General features: G+C 37.9%; 1 protein-coding gene across 1 annotated transcript; it reads right to left on the minus strand.

Annotated features, from left to right (window-relative positions):
- Positions 1–6,401: 6,401 nt before the first annotated feature.
- Positions 6,402–10,592, minus strand: FABP7 (fatty acid binding protein 7; the record flags this gene model as incomplete). The annotated part of the gene is made up of 4 exons (XM_084889689.1): positions 6,402–6,765; positions 9,141–9,242; positions 9,927–10,099; positions 10,520–10,592. The coding sequence occupies 4 exons, from the start codon at positions 10,590–10,592 to the stop codon at positions 6,715–6,717; spliced, it is 399 nt and encodes a 132-aa protein (XP_084745815.1). The 3' UTR covers positions 6,402–6,714.
- Positions 10,593–26,872: the final 16,280 nt, after the last annotated feature.

Below are 26,872 nucleotides of genomic sequence, written 5' to 3' on the forward strand. Positions count from 1 at the left end.
TCAGCCCTTAACCGGTTTGGCTCAATCAATAGAGCATTGGCCTGAGGACTGAAGGGTCCCAGGTTGGATTCCGGTCAAGGGCATGTACCTAGGTTGTGGGTCCATCTCCAATAGGGAGTGCGCAGGAGGCAGCTGGTCAGTGTTTCTCTCTCAGGGATGTTTCTAACCCTCTATCCCTCTCCCCTCCTCTGTGTTAAAAAAAAAAAATCAATAAAATATATATATTTTTTTAAAACAACAAAATTCAACTAAGTCCACGTGAAGATCAATTTGGCTAAGTGATTTCTACATTGGGGAGCATCACATCTAGACCCCGGAAGGGCTCTGGAGGAGTTGTACAAGATGGAAGGCTTTTAGAGGAAGAAGGGAGGGACAAGGGAACTATTAACAGAAGAAAAAACATTGTGAGAGCAAGTCTTCGGGGGGTAAGAGAACACAGGGTTTTAATCATGCAGATTGCCTCTTCTTTCTGTGGGGGGAGTGAGCCCACATGACCAATTTTTCATTTTTAACATTTTTCTTCTTGTGGCACACTTAAACTAATTACTAACGTTCTGCAGCCATATATATATATATATATATATATATATATATATATATATATATATATATACAGCCGCAGAACTATATATATATATATATATATATTTTTTTTTCTGATCTGACAAAAAAAGAATATGTATAATTTTTTTTTTTTTTAAATATATTTTATTGATTTTGTACAGAGAGGAAGGGAGAGAGATAGAAAGCTAGAAACATCGATGAGAGAGAGTCATCGATCAGCTGCCTCTTGCACACCCCCTACTGGGGATATGCCCGCAGCCAAGGTACATGCCCTTGACCGGAATCGAACCCGGGTCCCTTCAGTCCCCAAGCCGACGCTCTATCCATTGAGCCAAACCGGTCCCGGCAAGAATATGTATAATTTTGATTCATTCACACTGGCCAGCTATTGTGTTGGCTGTTGTCATTTGTTTTTAAAGTTTGTGTGATTTTAAAAATATATTTTATTGCTGAAACCGGTTTGGCTCAGTGGATAGAGCTTTGGCCTGTGGACTGAAAGGTCCCAGGTTCAGTTCCGTTCAAGGGCATGTACCTGGGTTGTGGGCACATACCCAGTAGGGGGTGTGCAGGAGGCAGCTGATCAATGTATCTCTCATAGATGTTTCTAGCTCTCTGTCCCCCTCTCTTCCTCTCTGTAAAAAAATCAATAAAATATATATTTTTTAATTGATTTTTTAAAGAGAGGAAGGGAGGGGGATAGAGAGTTAGAAACATCCATGAGAAACATTGATCAGCTGCCTCCTGCACACCCCCTACTGGGTATGTGCCCACAACCCAGGTACATGCTCTTGAGAGGAATCAAACCTGGGACCTTTGAGTCCGCAGGCCGACACTCTATCCACTGAGCCAAACCGGTTAGAGCAGTAGCCATAGCTTTTAAATAAAACCATCATGCATGTAGTCAATAAACACCTGTGGAATGCATGCTATATGTTGCGTGCTGTTAGGCTCTGGATAACAGAATGCATACAATTTACTTCTTGTCCTCCACCTTCTGGCATCATGATTTTTGGCTCAAAATTAACAGCATTATCACTATTATATATTAAACGAAGGTTTGGCATTATGTAGGACTTTCTGATGAGTGACACCATTTTGGGTCTGTGGTTTTTTTTCTTAACAGTATCTTCAAAAATTCCTTAGGGGGACTCTTGCCCCCTCCCCACATGGGAGTCTATACTTGGTCTTCAATAAATTTCCACCTTTGCATATAAAAAAAAATTCCTTCAAGTGAAAGAGGAAAATTGAACTGGAACGTGTGGTTCTCTGGGCAGGATGGTTCCCCAGCTCTTGTCCGGTGGAGTCAAAGAATGAAGCCATGGTATAGTAAAAGGTGAAAATTTACTGAGAAACAAGCACAGACTCCCACGTGGGGAGGGGGAAGAGTACCACTGAGTCCCTTCTCTCTATGGTTTATAAAGACTGCAGTTCTTTGCGCCTTGACATCCCCTCTGATTGGTCACTATCCCCTCTGATTTGGTCACTATAGCAACTTCAGAGCTCAAACCTCACTTGAGGAAAACATCCATCGTCTATAAAAACTGCTGTTTGAAATATTAATCCTGCTATTTTGGCTTCTGTAAACGATTGCTTGCTTAAATAAGACTACACCCATTCCAAGAGGCCATGAACTATGCCCTAGACAGAGTTGTCAGTGCTGGCACCAGGCCAGGCCTTGAGATATGGTCTCATGGTCCCTTCCCAACAAGCAGGCCTTCTTTCTCTGAAGGCTCAGAAGTCTCATTCCAAATTTGGGAGACAAAGGACTGGAAAAAGTATAAATAATGAAAGTTTCCTCCATGTTGGGGGGTGGAGGGGCAAAATTTGAAAGACACATTTTCTCTGGGCCTGTGCATAATAAAATGTAACTCCCTTTCTCTAAGTGTGGCTTGGCTTTTCTCTGGTCTTCTATAACAGAAGTACGTGAGGTTCTCCTCTTCTCCCTTATCAGTTTCTTATTCCCTCTAGGCTTTCTTCTCCCCCCTCTGAGTTAGGGGTTTCCTTCCCTTTATCCTGTAAATGTGTACCTTCTGCAGCTCCCAGCTCCCTTATCCTATAGAAATGTGCCCTTTGCAGCTCTGTAGCCCTGTGCTTTTCCCCATGGACCCTTAATTTCTAAAATTTCCTAAACCTGCCTATTTTACTCCTAAAAACTCCTTTCAGAAGAGTAAAATACCCAGCTCACTTATGATTTTCATGCATCTCTGGAATGCATAAAGTATGGTTCTGAGACATTTTTCTAACTCAGTTGTTAAAAACAAGCAAACTGTTAAAAAGAAAATCGCAGGCCCCAAATAGCCTCACTTGTGCCAAAGCTTATGATGCCTAACCTGTATTTAATACCTGACTCATTGTTGTTTCAGTCTCTTCCAGTCTCACCTTAATCAACCAGTATGAAGTTTCCTGGTCAGGCACCAGTAAAACAATCAGTCACCTGAGCCCTCTCCAACCCGCCTAGAAAGAAGCAGAGATCTGCATGATAAAAACACTTTCATTCTCTTCCTCCAAAGAAAAGATGTCTGTCTGAGCCCAAATAGTCTTCTTTTGTTTGGTTACTAGTTCCTTGCCCCACCCTTATTCCTATAAATACCTTCCATTTTGCACTACTCTTTGGAGGCCTTCTGGCAGCGAGGTGAGATGTTGTCCAATTTATGAATCCCTTAATGTAGCTAACTAGATATTCAAATTTACTCAGTTGTAATTTGTTTTTGTTTTTCACAATAGTCTGGGGGGAAAAAAGCCAAGATCCCCACATTGCCTTGGGTTCTGTGTCCCTTCCAATACCATTTATGAGGATGCTGACCCCTTTAAGATAAAGAAGCATATAGTTTACCTTTGTAGGGTCTGGAATTCCTTCAGAGAAGAAAATACCCTCCAGAGTAACTCACCTGATAGAAGATTTGTAAAGTGTGTTTGTTCCGCATCAGCGAGAACCTTGCTTTGTAGTCTATGTAATAAAATGGGAATGCGTCTCATGAAAGGGCCTTTGAAGTGGAATCAAGACACCTCCATTTCCTGTTTCATGTCCTGCCAGCTCAGTTCAAATCCTGCCTCAGCCTAAGGATGATTCAAAGGCCTCTTGAGAACCAAAGTACGTTCCAATGGTGGACAAAATGGTCCTGGTATACTCACAGGACCAGCTCAAACTGGTCCTATCCTGTTTCTAAGAAGAAGCTGGGTTGTTGCTTTTCAGAGGACAGACCAAACCTGTAAATCATGCCAAAACCGAAGCATGTATGCACATTGGAGAGAATGTTATCCTACACTTGTACCTGGAATCAAAGTTACCCCCTCCAGGCCCCATATCCTCCATGGGGCCAAAAGACCAGAACATGACCATGTTGTGAAATAATTCTTAAGCATAAAATCTGGTTTACACATTTTGAAATCTAAGAAATGCTTGAAAAAGGACAATATATTGAAATGAAAGGGTAGAAGCAATTATTCTTTCTCCTCCCTCTACTTTCTTTTGCTTTCCTTTATCCTCACTCTCTAAGAAGCATAGTGCCTTAGGATCTCTGGTTAGATATCTCAACCCTGAGTATTTCTAGGTCCCTATGTTCTGGGTGTTAGTGTATCTTACCTAATAAAAGAGGAACATACAAATTAACCATCACTCCGCTACACCCACAGCCAATCAGAGTGAGTATGTAAATTAACCCAACAAAGATAGAGGTTAATTTGCATATGCATGCGAAGAGCTGTGTGAAGCCTGCTATGAGGGAAAGGAGTGCTGCAGAAGGAGCTACTGGAGTGGAGCTCCAGACAGAAGTGAGGACTTGGCAGCTCTGGGAGGCCTGGGAGCAGGGACATGCCGGCTCCCAGGCGGGGTCTTGCTGGCTCCTGGGCAGCTGGGAGTGAAGCCAGGGGCCTATTGTGAAACGGGCCTCTAGTGTTGTCATAAGGATGTGTATCTGGGTGAGAGGGAACCTCGAGGAAGCTGCTGCTTGCTCATTGTCAAGGTTCACGGTTGGACTTCATAAGAAAGCCTTTAACCTAGTTTCTACATTTGGGATCTTGGCTTCAAAAATGTCTTTCTAGGGCCTCTTGGTCAAGTTTGTCTTTGGGCTTGCTAATTCTTTTCTGTTAACTATGGTTTTGGTTTTTTCCTACAGACAAACCAGAGAAGTTAGTACATTGACAGACTACTATATGAGATAAAATACAGCTTAAAGAAAAGTGATTTGCAAGCACCCTGCACACATTTAGGAAGCAAAAAAATATGTTCATTATCTTCCCCCCAAAATGCATTTGGTCCATCACTGCAACTCTTGATCTTTGAGACTAGTGTCACTTTTCCCCTATTTAGGTCATCCAGAAACCTTTCCATTCCTCACTCCGTGAGACAGTTGTTATGGAAATAAATGCCAGAAGGATGTTATTTGGAGCAAAAGCCTCTCAATGCTCGGGTTCATGGACCCCCCCCCACCACAAACATGCTACCTTTGCTCCTCAAACCTGTGTTGCAGATTACCACCAATAAAGAAGTCCTGTGTTAAAAAAGACAAAAAAAAAAAAAAAAAAAAAAAAGATAGATAGATAGATAGATAGATAGATAGAGGTAAACTGTAGTTTTAGCAATGGTAATCTTAGCCAGACCATCTTATCTTGCCATTCAGTACTGACTGTACTTTCAAATATTAACTCCTATAACTGCATATTAGAGTTTTCTACTCATCATTATGGCAATTCAAGTAATACAATAGTCAGGTAATAATATCATTATGGTAAATTGTATAAGTTAAAGGAAGTTTCCTCATACTTAATTTATCTGTAAATTAATCAGACCTTGAATTAACTTACAGAAACTTATTGAAATCACTGGGTTGATTAAAAATTAATATTGCATATTTATCCTGAAAAAAATTTACCCTTTCTTCAGCCCTTACCCCCAAAGACTACAAGAGAAAAGATTTCCTAAGGATGAATCCAGAATATAAAATCTTGCATTTTTGTTTCAGGGAAAAAAAAAAGTTAGCTGAAATATTCATTTTTGAGAGGAAATAAAGGGGAAATTTTCAAAGTGTTCAGTTCTTGATATTATTTACTAGTCATGAAAACTTGGACATGTACTAGAAATGTATCTGAAACCTAAGAAATGCTTGAAATCTAATCTTCAATGACCTCATTGGAAGAGTAAAAATACTGTCTTACCTGCTTCACATCATGGCTTTGCGGAAATGTATAAAAAGAATCTTATAAATGATAAAATGTAGCATCTGTTTGTACTTTAGAATGTAAACCCTGGCCAGTGACAAACAGATAAATATTTACTTTCTTGCTTTTGGCCAACTCAGTTCCAACAACTCCCACACAAAGCAATGCAATGCCTTTATACTTGGCCTGCACATTACATGTTAGCATTCTCACTGACTTCGTGCTGCTCACTGTACGTGTCTGGAGACACATCTTTATAATCCAGCATGAAATTCACTTCCTTTTCCTATTTACTTTTCAATAAAATATTTTAATTATATGACATTGTGATTAAATATTTTATCATATTTACCTGTTACTAAGACATTTCCATGTACATCATTTTGCTTCTTCAAACTGCCTGTTTCTAATAGCAAGAAGTTATTTGTGAACCCCACCCACCATAGCAATTCTTTGCATCCTGGCCAAATGAATGGAAGTCTCAAATTCTCTGTGGAAGTCTCAACCTCAACAGTGGCATGTCCACATATCCGTAGGCTTTTTTTGTTTTTAATTGGTATTTTAAACAACAGTGCTAACTTTTCCAGCCTTACTTTATGCCATAGAAAGACTCTTTCACTTAAAACTCTAATATACAATTCCCAGACAGATTAGTGATATTAAAAACAACAAAATCTCTCTTGGGTATTAGATTTTTATTCCAAATTGATTTACATTCCAATAGAAATATCAAAACATAGTCACCTCTTTATTTTTAAAACGTGGCTTAAAATCTTGATGCAAACTATTACACATGATAGATTTGCAGATAGAGTTGGGCTAGTTGCTTGAAGTAACACATTTTTAAAGAAGTTTTTAAACCACCATTTTCTATCTCCACACCAGGGATAACCTTCTAATACGTGATGAGCCGTGCTGTAATAGCAGGATAGCACTGAGACTTGAGTAACAAAAAAATTGTGGAGTTCCTCTAGGCCCAAACCAGGAATCCGTCTATGCCTTCTCATAGTGGCGAACAGCAACCACATCACCAAAAGTGAGAGTCTGAAAGATCAAAAGATAGCCAGAACATTTTACAGGAATTTCACTAGCTGAATTTTTAAAGATTATCTTATAGCCTGGCCGGTGTGGCTCACTGGTTGAGTGTCGGTTGCTGGTTCCATTCTGGTCAGAGCACATGCCCTCCTGTCAGGCTCGGTCCCCAGCAGGGGGCATGCAGGAGGCAGCTGGTGGATGTTGATGTGTCTCTCTCATTGACGTTTGTATCTTTCTCTTCCTCTCCCTTCCTCTCTCTCTAAAATCAATAAAAACATACTTTTAAAAAAAGATTATTATGTATGTGATTTAAATATCATGCAAAAGAATATTGGCATTTACAAACATTAAGTGCTACATAAGCTTTTTCTTTCCTAAAATGAAATCAAACTCTTATGTTTAATGAGTAAATAATATGTACATATAGTTCATGTCTCTAAAAGGAAAATGAAACAAAAACTAAGATTAACTATCTAGATTCAGGTCAAAAGAATTTCTTTTGCCTTGAATTATCAGAGTAATTGAAACATATTTGCTACCTGCTATGAAAGTGAATGGAATTTATAGTAGGTTTTCTTTTTCTTTAATATGTTTTTATTGATTATTTTATTTTTTGAGGTTTTATATATATATATAATAATATATATATTATTGATTTCACAAAAGAAGGAAGAGAGAGAAAGAAATAGAAATATCAATGATGAGAGAGAATCTTGCCCAACTGCCTCCTGCACGCCCCTTACTGGGGATGGAGCCCACAACCCAGACATATGTCTTGACTGGAATTGAATCTGGGACCTTTCAGCCCACAGGCCAAAGCTTTATCCACTGAGCCAAACCAACTAGGGCTATAGTAGGTTTTCCTAATAGTTTTCAATTCATGACCTAGATAACTTTTGAAACATTTTTAGAAAATCAAAACCATTCTAATAGTATTTGTTCCAAATAGTATTTGTTACAAAATCATCAGAAAAAGGTAAATGTGCAAACATTCTCTTTGATTGGCTGTCATGCTTTAGCCTGTGTGAACCTTGGTGATTAAGTGGATCACACGTGGAATATTGGCTCCTATGTCAAATCCAACTTGAAGAATTGCTATAAAACCTCTTTACAAATTTTAGGGTTTTAAGTGTTCATTATTTTCATATATTGGTGTGATTTTTAAAATGTGCCCTTATTTATTATCCATTGTTCTTAATCACATTTTTGGAACTTGATCTTATTTGATCACAGTCAGAAGGCCAAAGCTAAGCTATCCACTTTTCTGTATCAGGGAGAAATGGAGATAAAAGCAGAAAGGAAAATTAAGATTGAATTTTTCAGAAATGAATCCTTTTTTTGGTGATCACTGCAGAAAGAATGTGGGCAAATATTTGTTAGCATGAAAGAAAAACTGTCCTCTGCTCCCCACTGCCACCTATGAAAAGAAGTGTGAGTATATAAACCCTGTATCTCAATCTAAAATAGCAATCATTGCAGTCAGGAAAGAGTAAAAACAAGTCACTTGTCTTAAATAATAAAACCAAAAATATGTAAAGCAAACCCATCCCTCCAAAGAAAAAAAAGCAAAACGACACACTGACTGTTCCAATGTGATCAAAATACCATTACTCGGTTCACACACGTGCGTGCACACGCACACACGCACACACAGGTGTCTGGGATGCTAGATTAAGGCATAACATTTTCCCCAGTTTATGATGTTATACATAATTAATTATTTATTAACGATTTTATAATTTTTTACATGACTACCAGTTTTGAATAGGTACTTGTAAACGGTACCTTTAAAAGACTGGAAGTAACACCAAAATGGTTCTCTCTGAGGGGAAATTAAAAAGGATTTTTACATTTTTGTTAGGCTTTTGTGTTATATTCTAAAGTTATCTGCACTGAACTCATATAACTTTTACTAAAATATAACTAAAATATAAAGTTTTTAAATATCTGTTATTTATTTCAGAAATTATAGAGTAATTTTTTGAAATTCAGTTAGGTTGATATTCCTATAAGAATATCAACCATCTTTATATATTTTTATGATTGTTGGTTTTATATAGAAATTTTATTTGAGGATTAGGCATTCATAGTAATCCTACAAAAATTCTTTTCACAGACATATTTTTTCTTTTTCTATCATGAAAGAAACAGAGCTGAGGAAACAATTAGCTAGGATGTATTTATTGCTTCTGCTTTATCACTGCTTAAAGAACCTTGCTAATCTCTTAATGTTATTAAAGAAGAAACGGGGGAGGGGAGAGAGAAGGGGGAAGGGAGTGAAGGAAAGGAAGGGGAGGAGGAGAGAGACGGAGCGGAGGGAGGAAGTGGAAAAGAGACAAGAAAAGGGGGAGGGGAAAACACCAGGAAGAACTGACGTTACTCACCATAACCATTTTGCCATCCTTAATTTCTCTTACAAAATTCGTTTCTTTGCCATCCCACTTCTGTACATGGACGAGCTTGTCTCCATCCAGGCTAACAACAGACTGAGAGCAATCACAAAGAGCAGAACAAAGAAACCGTTACAGATCCAGTTTCTGGTATAAAAGTCAAAGGAAGTGATTTGTGAAAGAGCTGTAGCACTGAATAAATTGTGTCCAAGTAATTATTAAATTAGTACCACATCTTGTGTTGTCTCTGGAGTCATTACTATGCACACTCTAATATTTCATCATGGGATTGAAATGTGTACACCTAGGTGCAAAAAATTCCACATGTTAGAAACAAAAATTCTGAGCAGGTGCTTTCGGACTGGTCACCCTCCTTTAAGCAAAGCCTTGGGATGAGGTAAGCTGTTTATTCAATCTGAAGCAATCAGAGAGAGCAAACAAAACTCAATCATTCCTTCAAACAAATGCTATTAAATACCTTTTGGAAAACAGGTTTACTATACAATGTGAAAACACACGGTAAAAAAAAAATTTATTCAAGGTCTGAGCTTTAGCAAGTACCCATTTTCCAGAACATAACCCATGCGCACAAGAATACAAAATCAACCCTGCTACCCTTCTCTGTGAACGGAAATACTGAGGCCATTCTTCACTTCCCAACATCTAAAACAAGTAACCAGGAATCTTTTTTATCCTCTGGTTTCCTGCTTCTGCTTTATATAATAGCTGCTGAGAGGATTTTTTTTATCCCCCCCCCCCCCCCCACAAGTGGCTTCTTACCTTACAGTTTCTGTCATCTGCCGTGGTTTCCTCAAACTCTTCCCCCAGCTGGAAACTGATCTCCGTGTTCTTGAACGTGCTTTGGGTCCGGATCACCACCTTGCCTCCCTCCTGACTGATGATCACGGTTGGCTTTGTCACATTCCCCACCTGCCGAGTGGCAAAGCCCACACCTGAAATAGCAAAGGCAAGCCATGCAGACCGCAGCAGCTCTCCCAGAGCAGAAAACCGCCCTCCTAGTGGGGAACCCAGGTCCTAAAGGACAGGTTTCCTTGGGGCATGTGTAGGGTTAGCCCATTCATCACCAGCACAGCTACTGCGCTATCATAACCTAGAGATGCACAAATAAGTGGCTGCTGGAGAGAACACAACACTGCAGGCCATCAGAGCCACCTTGACATGGCCCTGAGTGAGAGAGCAGGCAACCTCCACATGAAAAACCCATTCATTCCCTGGGAAATGCACAGCCTAGAGAATGGATATTTCATTGCAATGTGATCTGCCTTTGTCACTTGCCAATCTAATGGGTGAAAAAAAAAAAATATGCAAGTGCCTGAAGCTGTAGGTTAAGAGGAGAACATATCTGTACCCACCTAGAGCCTTCATGTACTCGTCAAAGTTCTGGCTGTCCGTCAGCTTCCAGGTAGCACAGAAAGCCTCCACCATCCTTGCCCTTTCCCGTTAGCTCTGCAAACAGATGGAGGAGACCCGAGAGAGGATTTGTGAGTCCCAGGGCCACTGCAATTCAGAAGACCCTCCTTGCACCTCGTAGCAGCTCCTGCCTTCTTATTTGGAAAAGAGGCGGGCAGAAAGCCAAGGACTTACATTGTAAATGCACCCCTCCAGTGTCCTTCCCAGGAGGCTGGTATAGGGGGAGGGAGGGGGGCGAGGGGGGGGGGGGAGAGGAGGGGGGAGGCTCAGTGAGGCCCCAATCCTCTCTGCCATTGGCTCAGGCCACTGGGTTAGCGGAGTAGGTCGCGGTCCTCCCAGGCCTCACACTGCTGCCCTCCTGCCTGAGAAAGCTCCGCGGGGACTCCATGGGGCTGGAAGCAGGGCACTGGGGGGGGTGAGAGAGGGTCTTTCAGGTTCAGCTCGGAAACTTGGCAACGGCACCTTCAGACTGTGAGGGAAGAAAAAGGATGCACAATGGGACATTCAGATTGGTTTCCGTTAATGGCAAAGCGGGTCCCAAAAAGGAGGGCCCCTCGGAGAAAACCGCTGAGATGCCAGACTTGGCAGACAAAGGAGGCTGAATGGTGCCTTTTACTTTCTCCCATATTTGCAGGAAGAGCAGAATAGCAGCTAGACTGTGCCCAGCGTGAAGAAGGAGAGGGGGAGGTTGTGAATGCCTTCCTAGATTGTGTGGCTAGAAGGCCATTCTGAGGGGCAGGGGGACACAAACTGGTTTTGGCCTCTCCCCAACCCAAACTGAATGAATTTAAAGATCCCCTTGTTTTTTCTAAGAATGTGAGAACCAGACTGAGGCGGAACAGTATGGTTTGGATTCACTAATGAGGTATAAAAAAATAAGTAGTGTGTGTGTGTGTGTATGTATGTGTGTGTGTTTTCCTTCTTTCAACAGATTATGTAATCCACATGGAAAAACTGGACCGAAGACCATTCAGTCAGATTTTTAAGTAGCCTGCACTACAGGACTTTTTATTTCTCTGAGACTACAATTACATGCATGCGATCTACATCTAAGCTGGGAGTCAGCAGTAGGGAGGGTAGGAAGTGGACGAGCAGGGAGACTTTGGAGAGCTATGGCCTCACTTTGTCCTGGCTCAGGGTACCCCAAGATTGGCAAAATGCCTCAAGGATTCCAGGCAGAGTATTTCAAGAAGTGCTTGGAGCCTCCTCTTCACCAGAAGTTCTTCCTGCTTTACTAGTGTCGGCCCTGGATAAACAGCAGGCTCCCTCCCGCTTCTCAGGACAGGGGAATCGGATTTGGCAGTCCCTGCTCCTCCCTTTCCTCCCATTTAAACTCTGTCCACACCAAATACAAGGCCCAGGACACATCTTACCCCAACAGCCAGCTCCAGGATTCTACTTTGGTGCCTCAAAGGGACAACAAAGGTGCTCATCCTAATAAAGAGGGAATATGCTAATTGACCCTCATGCCATCACAAAGATGGTGGCAACCACAGCCAATAAGGAGGGAATATGGTAATTGACTGCCATGCCCTCAAAGATGGCAGCACCCACAACCACAAGATGGCTGCACCCAGTCCCCTCAGCCCCCCAGCCATCCAGGATCAACTTGAGGTACAGGCAAGCCTCCAATGGCAGCTGAACAGTTGTCCAGGGCCGCCTGAGCTAAGGTAACCAGGGCCGGCCAAGGCTCATGTTGCCGAGGTGCGATGGGGCATCACCTTCCCCTGTTCACTGGGTCACCTCCTGCCCCTGAGGGCTCCCGGGCTGTGAGAGGGGGCAGGCCAGGCTGAGGGACCCTCCCCCCAGGGCATGAATTTTCATGCACCAGGCCTCTCGTGTAACATAAACTCGTTCTTCCACCACACCTGGTCTTCCTCCCGGCTTCCCCATGTTTGTGAGTGGCATCGTCATCCACCCAACTGCATAAACCAGAAAACTTGAAATCATTTCTAACACTTTACCCTCTGAAACCAAAGTAAATGTCAAGGCCTATCCATTTTGCTTCCTATTTCCCTAATTTGTAGTTCTCCCCTATCTCCACAACCACCATCTCTATTCAAGCGAGCACACTCCTTTTCTAGTCCTATGGCAATAGCCTCTGAGCTGTTCGCTCTGCAGCCACTCCTATCCCCAGTCCTTCCAGGGCTCGGAGGCCTATGGGACCTTGGAAAATACAAACTGGCGTTTTCCTGGTGGCTACTGGTGCTGAGCAGCTTGTCGTGTGCTTCTCTGATGAGTGTATATCTTCTTTGGTGACATGACTGCTCAGATATTTTGTTTATATTTAATTGGGTTATTTGTCTCTTTACTGAATTTTCAGATTCCTTTATATATATATATATATATTTTTTTTTTAATTTTTTTTTTACAAAAGTGATTTGTTGAATATGTGTTCTTCAAAAAAAAAATTATTCTTTTCATTTTCTCAATTGTGATAATGGTTTCTTTCATTGGTGTGCCAAAATTTATTTAATGTATGTATTAAAAACAAGCAACTAACTTATGTCAGTTATACCATAGTAAAGGTGTTTTTAAAGTTCTAAATTTTATCTCGTCCCTCTCCTGCTTCAGCTTAAAATGACCTTTTCCTGCTCTCCGATAAAAATAAAAATAATTTTTTTTTCAAATGTTGCCTAACCCAAGCCTGCCCCTAACATTTAAAGGACTTGGAGTAAGAATCCAAACAGAGGTTCACATGCCATATGTTTGAACAGTAAAAGTATAGATCAAAGGATACTGAGGGCTGGCCTGGCATTCCAGCCTGGACTCAAAGTCTGTCCCTGCAATCCCTTCACCTTCCAACAGGCCACGCTGTGGTGCCTGCAGGACTGAGCATTAATACAGACCTGGTGACGGGGAGGGGGGCACGCAGGAGTGTGACTGGAACCCAGGGTTTCCAGTCAGTACCTGGAAGGCCACTAAACCTAGGATTGGGACTTGGGTTTATGCTGACATGAGTCTGAAGATCCCAGAATCCACCACGAAAAGCCTAAAACTGTTCAAATCGGCATTATTCAAGCCTTTGAACCAAGTCCCTGAAGCTACGAACTTTTTATAAATTCTCTTTTTTGCTAAATCAAGATGACTGACTAATTCATTTATGCAGCCCATTCTCTATGCCAGAGGTTCTCAGACCAATTCATTTTGTTACATCAAAGTAGTCTTACATGTTCTATTTAATTTAACATATTTAAACTGTAGAATATTTAAGTATCATTCTAAAATATAATAAATTATTTATTTTTTCATAGTCCAAAAATGTAAGATTGTCAAGAATAGGACCCATCTGATGGAAATTTTTATTTTAGCTCCTTATATTAATAGATTGTGGTGCTGAAATATTTGTTCATATTCATTTCTTTCTTTTACTCTTTAGATAAGGAACATGAGCTGATGATATATTTATCCTAACTTAAACCATATATTTCTGAAATTCTGATTCTTTCATACTTTATATAAGATGCTTTCATACTTTATATAAGATACTTTATATAAATTCTGATTCTTTCATACTTTATATACAGATTTCTATAGTAGAAATTTTAAGAAAAGCCACTTAACTGTTTTGTAATTCTCTGAATTGACACACTTAACCTTACTGTTTTAAATTATTTATGAGGCAATAGATACATACCTAAAATGGTTGCTTTCAAATTGTAGGTTGTGCTGATTATTGAAGATTTTAATAAAAGAACAAATGAAATAATAGAGGAGAGACTGTGTTGTGTTAACAAGGATTAAACTAATAAATTTCCCCCCCAATTTTTCTACATATAGGAGCAAGTTATGATTTTGCTTTGGCTTTTATAATACAAATGCATCTAAATGCTTGAAAAAGGAGATTTTATTACATAATAGAAATAAAGACTCTAAGTAATCCATTGTAAATACGTTCTAATAGTGAAATAAAAGTCATAAATAAAGAGAAGTTGCTTTGGCAGATCTTGGCAAAATTTCCATATGAGGCTGAATCTCTTGGTTCCTGCTTTATGGCAATTTTTACTTTTTAAGAAAACAGATGGTATTAATAAATTTGTATCGCTGCTCTGGAGCAAACTAAGGCAAACAAGGCCACAACACTATTTCTTATAAAATATGCAAGGATCTGTACCAAGAGAGGTTGAATGACATTCAAAGTACTTGCCTGAGGTTCTTTTTCTTACTAAATTACACAATAAAAATGGTAATAGAACATTTCCATAGCTGGAAATAGGTAATTACACAATGTGATTGCAACTCTCTCGTGATAGGCAATAGGTAAGATCAGACAGCCCTCTTTTCTGAAACAGAGGTACAAAGTTACCCATGTGCTCAGTTGTCTGTCATGTGCACAGTTATCATACCCCCGGCCCCCAAACAATCAGCCAGCTAAACCAGCTTCAGGTGCCAGGAGTGGTGAAGATCCCAAGCTTCAAGCAGAGGGTAATGTGATATTAGTAATAGAATTTGATGAAAGTGTGTATGTGGGGAGGAATTCTGTGAATGATATGACTCTTGATGTTGAGATTTTTTTTAATATTATTGCACTTAATCTTTTTTTTTTTTGAGAGAGAGAGAGAGAGAAAGAGAGAGAGAGAGAGAGAGAAAGAGAGAGAGAGAGAGAGAGAGAGAGAGAGAGAGAGAGAGAGAGAGAGAGAGAGAGAGGATTTGTGAGAGAGATTTGTGGTTCCACCTATTTATGCACTTACTGTTACTTCCTGTATGTGCCTTGATCAGAGATCAAACCCACAGCCTTGGAGTATTAGGATGACACTCCAGGGCTATTGCACTTTTTCAGATGTGGAGTAGAGCAGAGAGAGGTGCACCTTCCAGAGTGGCACGCTCTTAGAAAGCGGTGTTGCACTTGTCTACTGGAGAATGAAATGCTAATAAAGACAGTAAGATGAAGTACTGACTCTCTTTCCTATGTCCTTCTCACTGTCTTCTGCAGTTTGTCCTCCTTTTACCTCCTATTAGCTAGGCATTCTACTCTCCATATTTTCTTGGGCATAAAATGTAGAGGAAGTCCTTTACTTGCTCTCTTCAAGCCATTTATATTCCACAACTCTACCAAGAAAACACCCCTCTCCAGCCCCCTAGTTCATGTATACTTGCTTTTCATAAGTTATCTCAAATATTATTCCTTTAAGGAAGACTGGATCAGGATCCCAATGATGTCTTTTTAAACATACTGCTATTTTAATTAAATACTTTTGTAATTAGTTGTATAATATCTTTCCCCCTCATTATAACACGAGTCTCCTGTGGCATCTATTTTAGTATCTATGTTCTTTATTCTCTATTGTGGTGCTTCATCTTTATTGTCTAGCACAGTATGAAGTCCACAGTGTTTGTTCAATAAATGTGCAAGGTATGAACCAATAGATAGAGTGCACACACAGAATCGGACGATTTTTTTTTTAAAGGTAGGAATTTAAACCATTGTATATATCACCTTTTTCAAGTTCCTATCCCTTTGCAACATATACAATCCCCCAGTAAGGATATCTAAATCTCTCTCTCATTTGTCATGTTAATTTTGGGAGGAAGGCTCATTGTTTTTTCTTTGAAATAAAAGCACATAGACTAAATAGTCTCAGAAAACATCCAAATGTATGATGGATTTACTAAATGCAAGAGTAGAAAACTTTTGTGACATGCCATATATAGAAACCCAATGCCAATTGGTGTGTATGCAAATTGTTCTTTCAATGGACCCTCTAGTCTGCTTATTAAGGGTTATTATAATGTATAAATCAAATATTTATAAGATTTTCTTTTTTTCTTTAGGAGTGGAGGCCTTAAAATCTTTGAAGAGCTCTGTTGTTAACTCTGCATATGAAATGTCACAATAAGCTTTGAGTAAGGATTACCAGACAGGCAGGTATAAAAGGGAGGCATTAATCTGGGATTAGTTGAAGATTAAGGAAACTGCTCTAGCTATTTTTAACAGGGGGAAAATATAGGGAACGCAATCCCTACAAAATTCTTAGAAGAGTTGAAGGACTAGGTTTTATGCAGAGCTGAGCTTTTGGGAATACCCCCAAATACACCACCACACCACAGAAACTGAGCTGTGAAGGAAACCGTTACCGCTACTATAATTTCAAAGCTAAGGAGCCAGGAAGCTGTTTTTCTATCTGCTGGTTCCAGGAACACTCTGCCTTCACTGTCATCCAGGAGTGAGGAAGCTTCACGCAGCAATACGAATTCCAGAGCCCAGCCACCTGGGCCAGATGTCAGTAGCAAAATGGATATCTTGGGGACATTTTCTTTCACCACGTAACTGAATCCTGATTTCAAGTCCTACACAATTTCATCAATTTAGGCACGACCTAAATCAAGTTAGGGGAGGAAGTTTGGGAAATGTTTTACTCTCTGCTATCTCTGCAAAGCAGAGAGGACCACAGAAGCTAGTGGGAACAGAGGTCAAGTGAGTCAATCCACCACACCCCATCCACCACTCAGAGGTGATTGGAAATGCTTTAATGAGGGCATTTTTTTTTTTTAAGGGAAAAAAAATCTCCTATATCTGGAAGCATTCTAGAGCAGTAGTTTCTAAAACTGAATGATCATTAGAATCACTTGGAGAGAGTCATAATAATGTGGACTTCAAGGTTATGCAAGAGATTTTGAAATACAATAGATGCTCTGGGGTAAGGCTAGAATTTATAGTGCAAAACAAAATCTTCAATTAAAATCCTATGCATCAATGACTTATGAGTTACAAAACGAATGGTATACTCCAGCCTGTCAGAATCATACGAGTAAATTTGAATTCAGTGCTAAATACAAAATAAGTATAAAAGACCAGTAATGCGACTAGTTCCTTGACCCTGTCCATGATTCCAGAAATGGTGTGTGACTCCTACCTAGGGTGCCTCCATAGTAAAAATAATATATTCTATGATACTCAGCAAAGAAGAAACATGACTCAATTATCTTAAGGGTAAAGTATGTTAAGCCAATCTAACATGTACAGTTCTGTGTTGCAATAGAACATATCCTCAATGATAATACAGATTTTTGGATTCATAAATTTAATCAGTTCTCTGTTCACTTATAGTGAGACATTTCTGAGAACAAAGAAAAGTCTTATCTCAAAAGAGCATATGGTCAACCTGCACCTTCAGATAAATAAGGTATTTTCATACTCATTTAATAGGGGGAAAAAAAACACAATCCTTAAACAAGTGTTTTCCACCTAAATTTTAACTCTTTGCAACATATTATTTTCAAGATAATTTATTGGAGCAGCTTTTTAAAAATTTTTTGTTTATTTATTTGAGAGAGAGAGAGAGAGAGAGAGAGAGAGAGAGAGAGAGAGAGAGAGAGATGGATTTGTTGATCCACTATTGATGTGTTCATTGGTTGCTTCTTGCAAGGGCCCTGACTGAAGATTGAACTGGAAACCTTTTGGTTTCAGGATGACACTCAAATCAACTGAACTATCAGCCAGGGCTGGAACAGCTCTGGACACAGTGTGATAAATAACATCATTACAAATTATAAATGGGCTATTGAGATTTGTGGTATTTCTCACCCAGTAGTTTATTGGAAAACATAGTGTTATATGCATATCTTCAATGCTAGTGATATACAATTAAAATAAAATTGAGGAACTAATTCCTATTTTTTTCCTTTCCAAAGCAAGTTTTTAAGCTGGAAATATCTATTTAAGCCATTATTATGATTGTTATTTTTATTATTGGTTTTAAGCACATAGAAATAACTTAACAATTGTTAGTGCTCATCAATTTAGTGAAACATGAGACTTCATTTGAGATTGTTTTTTTAAATGCCAGAATTTCATCAATTTAATGCTTTCTATGTTAACTTTTTATCCACTTGGGAAACATTTAATATTTTAAAAATAATAACTTTGTAACATAAATAAATATGAAGGAGTGTATGGAGAAATTGCAGTAATTTTCTGCAACCTAAATACACTCACCTAATATATCTTACTTCTCCCATTTTGCTACATATGAAAAGTGCTCATTACTGAAGAAACTGAAATGTCTATGTAAAATATATATAATAATGTTTTACATAGACATTGATGTATCTTTACAAATAGGGCTTACAAAATAATGTAATTATGTAAATTATACATTATAATTTTTCTTACAAATATAATTTATAAGTTATAAAAAGCAGCAATTTTGAAAGACTACTGAATCTTGGGGAGTATATGCTGCTCATGTCCCTAATCTGGAATATTTAAAACAAAATTGAAGGTGGCTAGATAACATTATCTGGACAGCCTTTCCATGTCCTGTGATGAGTTTTCTTGGGTCACTTCCAGATTCCTGTTGCTGTCACCAATGGCAAAGTTCAGGGTATGGCCTTGCAATCCTCATGTGCTCAACGTGTTTTGTATGGTGTCACATGGGAAGGGGAACTGTCTTTTCATCATTTACATTGAGAAACCAACTGAAAGAGGAAATTTGCAAATTTGGCACATTTTCCTAAAGTTCTGAGAAGACAACATTTACATTGCAAAAATAGCAAAAACCTGTATTTCCACCTACTCCTTTTTTTACTCCTTCCCTCATTTCCCCCCTATGACCAAATTTCTACTCATTTCTCTTTTTTTTTCATGTTCATTAAAATTTTCAATGAAATTTATTAGGTTAACACTAGCCACATCTTTTATTTCCTTGACACCTGTCAATCCATGACTACAGTGTTAATTACTAAAGTATTTCCCAACAAAAGATAGATCCTTCCTTAAGAGAAAATTCTGATACAATATGGTTATTATCTGGAATACTGAGTTGGTTTAATTATACTCCTTGATTAATGTCAGAATCTTATCATTTGTCTATACAGGGCCAATTTGCTTTTACTTTATAAGTTATATAACTAACTAGTGGCCCAGTGCATGTAATTTGGGGGAAGGGGGAGGGGAAAGGAAGGGTGTCCCTCAACCCAGCCTGCACCCTCTCCAATCTGGGACCCCTCAGGGGATAACCAGCAGTCAGACATCCCTCTCACAATCTAGAACTGCTGGTTCCTAACCACTCGCCTGCCTGCCTGATTGCCCCTGACTTCTTCTGCCTGCCAGCCTGTTGGTCTCTAACTGCTCCTCTGATGGCTTAATTGTCCCTAACTTCTTCTGCCTAAGTCCCACTTCTGGGACCCAGGATTCCTTCCTCCAGCCAACTACAGGCACCCAGGATCTGTGTTTCCCTCACTCTGGTCAGCCATAGGTGCCCAGAGTGGCTGTAGCCGCAGGAGATGGTGGGCAGTGGCTTTGCCTAAGCTGCAGCTGCAAGTGCTGGCACCCAGTGGACAGGGAGCGAGGCTGCCACCATGTTTTTAGGTTAATTTGCATACTCACTCTGATTGGCTGGTAGCATAGCAGAATGACAATAATTTGCACATTTCTCTTTTATTAGTGTAGATCATTTCCATTAATATAATAAACAAACACAAGTGGACCCTTCATTCAAAATGAAGCCTAGGACTTTGACACAGCCTCATGATTTTTCTGCATCTATTTCCCTGCTTCTTTCCATCAATTGTCATTTTTACCTTATCCTTGCTTTATTTAGTTTTAGTGTATCTTTATGTTTTTCTAAAACATATATTAGTGTAGTTTTCTTATCTTTATAAAAAATTTTACACATTTTAAAATTATATAATATCCTGGGTATTAAGTTTTACATCTGCAATAGTTTTTGTGTGTGTTTGTTTTGTTTTATTTTGTTTTTATTGCTTTTTTGTGGTTGTTATTTTGGGGGAGGTGGTGGTACATAACTTGAATTGGGATTGCTGGGTCATAGATTAACCTTCAATGTTAAATGATATTGCCAAATTGTTTTCTGAATTGGATTCAGCCACTTAAGCCTTTACCAATGGAGTCACATATTCCCCAACATAATATAGACAGACATTTTAATGCTGACCAATCAGAAGCATATAAACTGATAATTAATTTTGTTTTGATTTGTATTTTCCTAACCAATAATGAGGTAAACATCTCTTCATGTGTTGATTGGTCTGTGGTTTCCTTCTCTGTGAGATGTTTGTTTATCTTCTCACTTTCACCTAGGTTGTGTTTTTCTTATTGTGCATTATTGATCCTAATCACTTTGGAGTGTTGGTGTCATGAATATCTTCTGCCAGTGTGTGACGTACACTTTCTCTAATGTAGCTGCTGATGGCCAAACTTCTTCCTTTTAATATTGCCAAATTTGTCAATGCTTCACTTTATAGTCAATATGTTTTGTGTCTTGTTTAATGACACAGTCTACTTAAGGCCCGAAGATAATCATCTATATTTTCTACCAGGAGTTTTACAGTTTTAAGATTTGAGTTTTTAACTATCTGGACTATCATAGTTCTAGTCCCTCTTTCCTGTACTTTCTGCCTTCTCTCCCATGCCACCCCCTCCCCCAACCCCTTGAAATTACAGAAGGATCACAAGTAGCATATTGCACCCTGATAAGTGTGGCTTATATATACAAGGTACTATCATCTTGAACATATACTTAAAAGAACAGTTAAAGCAGTAAATAATGAATATGGTAGTTCTTCCTACTTACTCTATGTCAAAAGCATCAGAGAGTTAGGCAGTAGGGCAGAGAAGAATACGTATTCCACCTCACTTCACAGTGGTTTCACAACTGACAGCTGATCCTAACACCCTCTAGCTAAGCCAAACTATGATCCTATCTGAGAGGAGGGTTCTCCCAGTTATCATATAGGCAAGAAGCTTAGAAGTTTTTATAAAAAATAAAAATACTACTGTTTGTAACAAGTCCCAAGTCTGTATAAATATTTCTCTTCATTTAAAGAGGAGAGGCAGAAAAATAATAACCACATGCAGAACGAAAAAAGTAGAGAATAATTATCTGAAAATAAATAATAAGAGTATATCCTTGAAAACTCACTTATCAAAGCAGACAGAAGAAAAAAAAATATATATCTATTTGGCATATCAATCGGTGCGAAAAGCTGTAAGAATAAAATAGATTGAAATAAAAAGATGATCCAGATGAACGTTTTTTTAAAAAACTGAAATTCAAAAATAAACTGAATGTGCTCAAAAGGCTCAAGGAAATAACTAAATAGAAGGAATTAGATCAACCAAGGAGACAGTAATAAATAGCAAGATATTGTCTGAAGAGAATTTTCAGAATGCAGAGACATTATGAATAGTGAAAGTAAGAACGTTAGACATGAAGAGACTGGAAATACTGCCTGATATAGCTATTACTAAGAAAAATATTGAAACAATTAATGAAATAAGATATGTAATAAACAAAAATATAATTGAGGAAAACTTTCTGCAGCTGAAAATAGGTATTAGTACCTGGACCAAAAGGCCACACTATTTAATACAATAAATGAAAAGAGAGCCAAACTCTATAATTCTAGTGATAGTTTTGAGTCAAATGTAATTCAAAGAAATAAATCTAAAACAAGAAAAAATTAAATAAGCATTCGGTCAGAAAAAGATGCATAAAATGTTATAAGAAGTATGGCTGACGATTGTAGCATTTAGATACCAACTAAATATAGAGCAATGTTACAGAGTTTTTTTGGGGAAACACACACACACACACACACACACACACACACACACACACAACAAACCGTGGCTTAATGTTTTTTTGTTATATGTAAATGTAGAAGAGATGCACTCTTTGAAAATGAACCAGCATTCGCATGATACTGTTTTTATATGTTGCTTCTCTGCAGAAAGAGAATACATTCAGCAATGGACCTGAAAACCAAATTTAGTCTACAATGATATTTCTCTTGCAAATTAGTAAATTCTGATGGCGTATTCAGTCTTAACAGCCTTGTGTCTGCCACTGAGACAAGATCAAACTTTGCAGTCAAATCATGTTTCAAAACCCTCAAGATCAAGTACACATTGTGAACAATAACAAGCACTTTAAGCTACTGGTATTCAACTCATTGGAAAGACACACATGCACATCCCTTCCCTGAGGGGAGATCTTGGGTGCAGGATGGGTGGACGTGTTCAGTTTAAGAAACCGTGGACAAAATTGCTATTGTTTTGACTTACAATGTCAAGGGAAAACATGCAGGCTTTTAAAAAAACATATGTATTTTTTATTGACTTCAGAGAAGAAAAGGTGATAGAAACATCAATGATGACAGAATCATTGATCAGCTGCCTCCTACATGCCCCACATTGGGGATCTAGTCCACAATCAGGGCATATGCCCTGACCAGAATTGAAACATGGCCTCCTGGTTCAAAGGTCAACACTCAGCCACTGAGCCATGCCAGCTGGCAAAAGCAGGCAGTTTTTATCAAAAAGAGAATAGTTTGTAAAGTTTGGGGAATCCTTCATGAGAGGATTGTCCTGTTTCTTTGAACATCTTTCTTTTTAAACTTTAACAGATCAGAATTGAGTTAAAATTTATGACTATTTTCAGAGAGAACTGACTCATTATTACCTGTAGTCTTTCAATTTAGACACCGTTGGTTTTAGCTCCAATTATTCAAAAGTGTGATATTTCTTTCAGTAATGTGTTTATTTTCTATTTATAATTCTGTGTTCTTAATCTTTAGACTCTCTTCAACATAGCCTTAGGTTTAAAAAAAAAAATTAAAACAAAAACAAAGGAATTAGCATTCTTAATCTTAAATCTGTTCAAATCCAATACTTAAATAAATTAATACAATAATCTTTGGCTGCCCTATATTATAATACTATTATGAGAAGATTTTCTTGTTTTAACTTTGAAAGATTACTAGTTAGGTTCAAAACACAGGGTTTCTTCCACCGACTATCTATATATTTATCATTAAATTATCAAATCACTTTAGCATTTGAATCATAGTCTGGAAATGATGGTTGTTACTCTGGATCATCACTTATGTTCCTTCTTCAATAGTGTCCTAGGGCTTTTTGGTGTTTCTACATTATGTTGGTCTGTTTTCAGATATTAATAGTCTCCTACTCCTACCTTATGAAGTAATCTAATTCTAATTCAGGACAAACAAAACAATTCTACTGAAGTAATACTCTGAGACAGAAAACACTTTAAATGTTTGTATGAGGGTGGAATTGGGAAAGGGAAAAGAAACTAAATGGCTATGTTTTATTTTCTTGGGTAAAGCAAGCTAGATTTAACCTGGAAATATCATAACTTTTGCTTCAGTGTGAGTTTTATTAAAAATTTGATTATTTAGTTAATAAGGAATTGTATACTAATCGTTTGCAAAACTACAAAAAGCATTCATTTTTAGTTGTCACAGTGATATCTGCTCAATTCACTCTTTTCTTTTAAGTATTATGATTAACAAAGTGGCCCTAGTCAACATCAAGAAAATGCTCATCTCAGACTAGTTGTATTGCTCACATCAATTTTGAAAAAAGTAGTACATTAAGGAAGCCACACTAATAAATTCATCTTTCAAATGAAAATCCATCTTTTCATTTCCTGTATTTTATACCTTTTATTATATACATTATGACAACTATAACATAACAATGTTATTTAATTTAGGTAAAGTTATTCCAATGCAATGCTATAATAAATTAAGCTACTCATTATTATTAAAAAGGGCAACTTATAAAATATTAATTATTCTGTTGACCAATTTAATAATTAATATAAATTAGTCAACAGTCATATTTTTGTAGTAAAAAAAATGAAGTGGCATAGCTAAAAAAATTTTTGTGCCTCAGTTTCTCTTTAAAATGAGCATTGTCATAATTAATTGGTCAGTAGAATGATGATACAAGTTGATATAAATAAAGTGCTTATAATAGTATCACAGCAAGTACTCAGTAGATGTTAATATTATCCTGTTCTATATCCTCTGCTTAATCCTGATTGGCAGTGGAAGCTTCTGACAATCTGTAACATCATTTTAGTGCAGAAGAAGGAGGAAAACAGAGGGAGGAGTAAGAAAATACCTCTATATTAGAAATCAGCTTTTAAACTAGGAACTAACTGGAATTAATTTGCATGCCCAGATTTTTTAGCTTGAGCAATGACAGACCTCTTCTTGTAATTTTGATTTGCATAATTGGCACACACCCTATGAGGAAAGATGGCAACCAAATACAACTTAAAATTGTTGCCAAGAATTCTTGTTACTTGATTTAGAAACTCTCAGGAGGAACCCATGGACTCTGTCTTGTCACACTCTACACATAGGATGTGCTTAATATGTATGTTTGTGTAAATTAATGAATGAGAGGGTGTGGGAGTAATTCTGAGTATGTGACATTAGTGGCCCTGCTTTATAACTTTCCAAAGGAAAACTCCAGGAAGAGAACAAAATATGATATTGGTTCCAGCGAAGTTTGTTTCTTTAAGAAACTTCTAAAAGCACTCTGCAGCACTAATATTTTTCCACTATAAAATGTAGAAGCACTTCTGCTGATCTAAATGCTGTCATATTGAGTGATGGTCACTAAATATATTTTATTTTGAGTCCCCTCAATAAAATGTTTACCTACCTCATATATATGTATTTATTCATAACTTATATGCAAATATAATCCTATAATATATTATGAATATTACAACATGTATAAACTGAAATTGAAGACAATGAGATGAGGCTAAAATGATAATATTTTTATATAGTGCCTAGCCCCATATTACTGTTAACTATTATTCTGGGACCAAATATAAATATACTGTATATACTTTGGGTTGAGGATTATTTCTCAAAATAATAGATGTAAATTCACATTTCAAGTAGTCTTCTTGTAAACTTTGTGAACTTTAGCCACCATCTTTCTGTTAAAATTCTTTTTATGTTCCCAATTACACATTAGAATGTGGCTGACAACTTACACTAAGAATAGAATACATATTAGCACTCACTTTTTGTTGTTAGGTTGTACATTGTTAGCATTATTCCAAATCGTCAGTTTTGTAAAGACATTATTTTCAATGTTTTTATCTTATTTTATATCACTATTTGTGAATTCAGTTAATTGGGTCCATATACAAGACAGCAAGTCATAGTAAGCTGAAATAGGATGAAAAATGAGACTGCCTCTGACAATCATGTATACTTTCCTCAGGACAATTCATGACAAGTGGCTGTCTGACATATGCCTGAGTAAATTACCAATGTCAATCCATATGTAAATTAATTTTTATCTCATTGATATAAAATTAAATATAGATGAGGTATTAATATTTTCTTTTGGAACCTCAGTGGATCACTTTGCAGACTCACTGGGATTTGTGTGCCCTCTTTCAGAAAACAATGAGAAAAGAAGGCCCATCAGCACACACATAAGAAAAAAGAGAAACCTCAAGAATAGTGGGTGTGGACTTGCAGTCCAGACCTACATATCATAATGTATATCTTTGTTTTTCTGTAAATGAACTTGATTGTTAACTCAACTTCCCATATTTTACTAATAGAAAATTTTTTTATATAGTCACCTTTTCTGGTGAAGTTTGTGATTATTGAGGCATTTTAAGTTTTCACTAAGTCAATCCAAGGATTCTCAGTTTCTCTTTCATAAGATGTCATCTAAGATCTAAAGTCAGAGGACGAGATGAAAGGGCCAGGGACCAGAAAGACACTGGCTCTTATGATGGTATCACAACACGTGGTCCTCAGTCATCTTTTTTGAATATGGCAGTGAATGATGCTGATATTTCCTATCCCGTGTGAGAGAAAGCACAATGTCAAGAAAGATGGCAAAACATTTGGCTGGAGCACCTTATTGAATTGTGATTCCAGTTAGTGGATTAAGGAAACTGAGGGAAAAACTGGTTTAGAAGGAGTAATTAGCATTTGTATTTTAGAAATGATACGTTTAAGGTGTCTATTGTGCATTCAAGGCAAACATCAATTTTGAATTTTGAATATGGCAGTTTAGTGCTCAAAAGAGATTTATGGTTAAGATAGAGATTTAGGAGCACCAGACACATATAATTGATCTTTAAATCATGAGGCTGAATTGGATCATCTAACTTTTAGGCTCCAAGGAGTGAATGTGGAAACATAGATAAGTGATTCATTAATAAATCAGCAGAAGTTCCAGACGAGAAAACTGAGAAGTGGCCAGTGAAATCGGAGGAAAACAAGGGCAGTGTCACGTATCAGACGCCAAGGGAGGAAGCACTTCATGAATGAGGAACCAATTAAGTTTGTAAATGTGGATACGAAATCTGGAGAGATAAAGACAGAGTTTGTTTATCTTTCGATTGGGTAACCTGGAGGTCATGGATGCCTTTAATGGAGAGATTTCTGTAGACTTCTGTAGACAAGGGGCTCAAGAGAAACCAAGAGAGAAGTTGAGTGCAGTGAGTACAGAGAAGTATTCTGAAAGGTTTTTCATA

Source organism: Pipistrellus hanaki (assembly GCF_964339955.1).
Source record: "Pipistrellus hanaki genome assembly, chromosome: 7".
In the NCBI taxonomy this organism is placed as follows: Eukaryota; Metazoa; Chordata; class Mammalia; order Chiroptera; family Vespertilionidae; genus Pipistrellus; species Pipistrellus hanaki.